Raw genomic sequence first — 6,263 nt, 5'->3', positions numbered from 1 at the left:
GTGCCAAAATACTATAACCTAACAGTATATACGTTTGACCTGTTTTTAGTATTGTTACGTCTCTGTTTGTTAATTGATTTTCCGTAACTTCGTTCCGACGAAACTTTAACGACACAAGTCTTTACTTAATAAAACTGGTTTATTCTTTCCGAATACAACTTTACCGATACACTCAACTTCAACAATCGCGCTAAACAACGCTATACAACGAACGTCAATAATACTTCTGACTGCAGATCAATTACTCACTGTCTACACACACATTACATTACCCCTCTTTTTATATACCAGCCTACCCTATCTAGCAAATACTAGAGCATTCGCCAAGATACGGGATAGTTCTAGAAACGAGAGGGCGTGAGAATCACATGATCTCGATGACGCAACAATACCATTACAGCTTAAATCAGCGTTTCCCAAACTTTTGTCATCCACGCTCCCAACCCTTTAATAAATATGGTTTCTTGGGTGTCTCCCTCTTATTTTTTTAAGGAAGTGAAAGAGTGAGTTAAGTGAACGAAATATAATACACGAATACACACTAAAATGTTATGTGTTGTAGTAATTATTTATTATTTGGATTAATAAAGAATGAATTAAAACGTATAATTTTGTATTATTGCACTACTGACTCTACCTTAATCGGTCGCGCCCCCAAACGGTAGTAGAAATGGGCGAAAAGTGGTTAATGTGATTGACAATGGCAAAAATTTTGTTTGCAAAGATTTTAGGTGAGTTTATATACTTTATAACTGACATGCATAATCCATTAAATCCATGTGCTGTATGGTAGTGATGAAAAGGCCTATGAGGTTAAAATCGTCCAACTTTAATAAAAATAATTCAAAGAATCTCGAAAAATAATGTTAGTAAGTTCACGTGCATAAGGAATAGTTGATGTAAAATAAGATTACTTGATGCACTTTTTGTAAATTTATGTAGTTCCTCGACTATCTTATTTTTGATATTGTTAAATTAATTAGATCCCTGCTGTAAAGTAAGTTGAGTAATGTAGAAGTGACAAGATGAATGATCTTAAGTGATGCTATGGCTAAAGAGAGAAAAATTACATATGGGTTGAGACTGAAATAGGAAAACTTCAAAATGTATTAGTCGAGAAGCCTTTGTTAACAAGTACAGGTGAAATAAAACTAAATTTTTAAATTAAGGCTGTATTTTCTTCACCAGTGTGACGTGCACAGGTAGTCAAGAAAACATACTAGTTAGCTATGCTCAGTACTAGGAATATATTTTAGATCAGAAGTTAATAATTAAAGCAATAGAACGCCAAACAGATATATATATATATATATAAATATAAGCACTTTGGAAAAGCTACGAGAACGCGTTACCTCAGCGACGAGTTTACCAATATGGCGTCTCTTGGATTCAATCTTCTTTCAGTCTCCACTACAAAAGAATGAATATTTATGAAGAGAAAGACAAAAGTATATATATATAGTGATAAATTGATTTATCTATATAGGAACAAAACTCACATACTGATGAAGATAAGTGCTGTTGCTGTTCTCACCATTCTCTGATATAGGAACAAAACTCACATACTGATGAAGATAAGTGCATGCATTATTTTGTTGCTGTTCTCACCATTCTCTGATATAGGAACAAAACTCACATACTGATGAAGATAAGTGCTGTTGCTGTTCTCACCATTCTCTGATATAGGAACAAAACTCACATACTGATGAAGATAAGTGCTGTTGCTGTTCTCACCATTCTCTGATAATTATACACAGAACTGTTTCAGATGAGAGTTCTTGGTTAGTGTATACAATAACCTACGACGATTGGTTGATGTTGTCTGGTCACATGTGTTTACAGAAGGTACCTCTACATTATAAACATATAAGGTGGCCATTTCAGTCCTATCTTTTCATTCTGTACACTACCAGTCTGAAGACCTCTGCAGTACTTAGACGATTACTCTGTGGTGGTAGCTATGAAGACTTATAGGCTTAGCTTTTTTATCCTACTTGACGAGCTACGCGGTCACTGCTGCCAGACAAGGGAAATCAATGTACAAATTTAAAATAATGGGCTCCACTAAAAACAAGCTTCCTGCATTTATTCGCACTAACGCTATAAAGATGAATTAACAGAATTTATGGTTTACTACTGGATAAAATTAATGAAAATTGGAAGTGAAACTGAATATCCCTTCTCTTATGCTACCGAGCGCTTTCACAATGAACTACTGACCTTTGTAGAACCCTCAATCAATGGTCATCCGTTTGTGGGCTTATATATTCACAAAACATCCAATCGCCTTGCTGTTAAGTGCCCATCATCCATAGTTGGTGAGTGGCATCATGTATGTTACACATGGCGCTCTGTGGATGGTCAAGCCCAGGTATATGTAAACCCTCATAAGGATTCGTGTGATAAAACAGTAACAGGATTCGCTGTGGGGAAGGTGGTGCAGGCCAGCGGGACTCTGAGTCTGGGACAAGAACAATCATATCCTGGTGGTGGATTATCACTAGATCAATCGTTTGATGGAGAGTACACAGATGTCAATGTATGGTCTGAAGCCCTTGATGTTAAACAGATCTTTCGGGTCAGTAAATGTCTGGGGTGTGGGGTTGACCGATGTTGTAACCACAAAGAAGAAGAACTCACTGGGGATGTTGTTGATTAGTTGAATGATCCATTTGTTGGCTACGATGGTGCTATCATTTCGACTGTAAGCGTTTGTAATTAAACTCACGTATTCCAAAGCGTTTATCACTGAATTCACTGTTAAAAGGTTTTAGGTAAAAATTTCTGAATATTGCAATTTTCAATCCAAGTATTTATGAGTCACTAATAAAAAGACAGATTATTAAAATGAATTTGTTAATATAATGTATATTTTGTGAATAGAACATATTTCATCCAGACATTCTTTTAATCTTCAGACTAGTCGTATAAAAACTGCAGAAACACACAAGCTTGGTCTTACTCAGCAGTTAAACGTGTTTTATCATTGTGTGCAAGATTTAGTTGATAACACAAACTGAACTTTATTATTTTCATCTAAGGGCAAATGAAAAAAACCCAAAGAAAACCTTATTTTAAGTACTTGCGCACTAAATGAATTTTTTAAAAAGAATATTTTTTCTCTGCGTAACTACATTTTTAGACCATATGCTATACAAAATCTGCATTGATCATTTCTTAGATCTATCTTTCAAGACATTCAAGTCTCTGAAATCCTTCTGACATAATATCTAAGTTCCCCAAGTAACATAGAGGGTTGATTACATTATATTTAAATGATTTTGAATATGCAAGTCAGCAAGGATCGTGACAACCAACAGCGTTCATGAGTTGTGTGATGCCATCGAAAATTGACCCAACAATGCTTTACGATGGCAAATATCCATACGCTCAGATGATAAATATGTGTTCAGATAAAGAATTTAGATTTTTCTAGACATTGGAAAACAGAGGAATATGGTTCAACTTTGGATCCTAGAGCTATCCAGAACGAGACTTGCAACAAGTCATAACCCAGGAGTGTTAATCAAAGCGTGGCTTCATGCAACAGTAAGAATCCACAAATATAAAGCTGTCCATTTACCACAGGCAACAGTACACAATGTAATCAAGAAGGATCTCCATCTAAAAAAAGCAGCATAATCCACGTGCAGACAAGTTTTTTCCACGACATATCCGTTGAACTGTAACATTCTCATTCAATCTGAAGACATGCCAGTAAAACCTCCGTCACTGCACTATATTGATTTCTTTACGATGGGACAAGTTGTAACAAGCGCTAGAAACTATTATCCTTGTACCCTAGATGGATTATGGAAAGCAAATAGTTGGGAGTGGTGTGCCTTGCATAACCTTACAATGGAGTCTTTTGCAATTTAAACTGCGTTAAATCTACGACCATCAGCGAGAGCATGATCGGACGTAGCAACTTGGAATCTACTTTCTACTGCATACATTTCAAAACTCAAAACATCTACAAATCAGACATGATTAATTAAAATCCTACGCTCATGTCCAGGATTCTGAAAATTGTTAGTAAACATTTGAATCTTGGTTAATTAAAAGCAAGGTGATTTTTATAAAAACCTATGTAATTTTGTGATATTTTAGGGGAGATTAAAATAAGGGTTGTTCTAAAGTTTAACTGTTTTAACATTTTAATGTATAATTTCGGATATATATTTGTGTGTCATCAAATATTAATTGCCTTAATACTTAAAACTCAGTTTCAAGTTTCTGTTTTCTAATTTGGGTAGATTTAAACACTGAAATTATAAAATTGGTACAGATTTATTTAGGTAATGGCGATTTGTTTGTAGTTATGCACACATCTATACGATAGGCTATATGTGCTGTACCCACTACAGGTATCGAAACCCAGTTTCTAGTGTTATAAATCCGCAGACTTACCTCTGTGCCACTGGGAGGCATGTAATAGCAAACGAAGAAGATTACGATTTGACATTTCATTTTTTGTTTATTCTTCTTGAATTAATTTTGGTTTTGGTCTGTCTATCTATCTAGTGAAGGTAACGTTGATTTTCCATTTGTTTGTACAAAGAGCAATTGTGGGTATTAGTATTTTCAGCTTGATCAGTATCTTAAAAGGCTTAACCAAAGTCCTAAAGATCAGGCATAGTTATCCCTAATTTAAAACTGTTGATATCAAGGAAGACAACAAGTTAACAGTGTCCTCTGCCTATATCGCTGCTCTTAATCAAATGATATAATTGAGTGTCACAGTTACAATACTTCTATAGCTGGAAATGCAAAACTTCTTAGCAGCAATTGTGACTTGAACCTTGTACCTTCCGACCGTAGCCCGGAACGATAAGCAACAACATTAAAAGATGATTCGACAGGACAGAAGAATAAAATGTCAGTGATTGAATGTCACAAGAAACACCAAAGATATTTGGAAAAGTGTCATACACAAGTGATCAGCTCCTACCTTCCTAAGGTGTCAGATCTATAATTTATTTCTGCCAGCTACTTATTTATTCTTTTTAAATACAGAAATAAATAAATCTCTGTTTGAGACCATTTGAGGAGGAAATGAGAATCAAAATATGTAGAATACAGCTAGAATCATAGTTTCATCTTATGATATAAAACACCTAAACTAACGAAACCATGATCTGTGGTTCTGTGTTCGTTGTGCTATGATATCACAATAAGTAATTTTAATCACATATATATCTATTGTTTCTGTAAGGATTGTTAGTAAGAACTACTTTTACTGCAGTCAAACTGCACATGCCCACCTTGAGTGTTGCGTCACGTTGATGATGAGACCCTTCGCCAACTGCCAGAGTTCATAAGGTCGGCTGGGTTACAACACATAAAGCATCAATTGTGACACTATTTATATTTGATATTTATTAGATTTAAAATGTATAACGCCTACAGTGTTGAAAAAGTGTGTGTAGATAAAAGAAATTATATACTATTTTTTCTTCTGTTAATTCATATAGGGTAAGTAAAGAAGGATGTGATCAAGATAGATGACTGAATTAATTAGTACTTAAACGAAGCCTTTTGTGTTGTAAACTCAGCCAATCTGAGGAACATTGGTATTTAGCAAAAGCCCTTTTCAGCAGTGGCGTCCAACACGTAAAGTTCATGATTGAAATGCTATTATAACACACTTGTTACTGGAAATCTGTATTAAGTAAGCAAAGACAGATGTCATAACAATTCTTATTGTGACGTAATAACATATTAACTATTGATTAACAGACTCATGGCTTAATGTTTGAAACAACAGTCCGATTACGTCTTCCTTACGGCCGTCTAATTATAATTATCAGTCTTAAAATATTGCACTTTATTAATAATAAAAAAAGAATATTCAAATATTGAATAAGACAAATTTGTTTGCATGAATCCTTGTCGAAAACAGTCAAAATGTTAAATTCTGGTAACAAAAAGGGCTGTGACCGATACTTTCATCACCACTACACATTGTACACACGAAATACTTTTTAAACTCAAGTGATGAGGATAAGTAAAATAGCGTTGTTACGACAGCGGAAGTCACGTGACGCTGGTAACACGTCATGAGTTTCTAGAAGGATCATAACTGTTCCTGGCAACTTTAGTGTTTGCCAGACGCCCTCTATTTTGTATATAAGTCCGGCAAATAAAGCGGAGAGGGAGAGTGACTGCATGAATAATAGGAGATTGAAGAGAGATAAAGAGACAGATAATTGAGTCAAGTGAGCGGTAGTGACCATAAGTAAAGTGCGTGAATCGTTGTAAAT

General features: G+C 34.9%; 1 protein-coding gene across 1 annotated transcript; it reads left to right on the top strand.

Annotated features, from left to right (window-relative positions):
• The first annotated feature begins 2,149 nt into the window (after nt 1–2,149).
• Nucleotides 2,150–2,659, top strand: LOC106471584 (C-reactive protein 1.1-like). Its single transcript, XM_013932192.1, has one exon. The coding sequence runs from the start codon at nt 2,150–2,152 to the stop codon at nt 2,657–2,659; it is 510 nt and encodes a 169-aa protein (XP_013787646.1).
• The last annotated feature ends 3,604 nt before the right edge of the window (nt 2,660–6,263 follow it).

This window comes from Limulus polyphemus, unplaced genomic scaffold (assembly GCF_000517525.1).
Source record: "Limulus polyphemus unplaced genomic scaffold, Limulus_polyphemus-2.1.2 Scaffold4714, whole genome shotgun sequence".
NCBI classification, from domain to species: Eukaryota; Metazoa; Arthropoda; class Merostomata; order Xiphosura; family Limulidae; genus Limulus; species Limulus polyphemus.
This window is presented reverse-complemented; position numbering and strand designations above follow the sequence as displayed.

Coding starts and splice junctions, on each gene's coding strand:
- LOC106471584 (XM_013932192.1), top strand. CDS start 2,150: ATGAAAATTGGAAGTGAAACTGAATATCCCTTCTCTTATGCTACCGAG.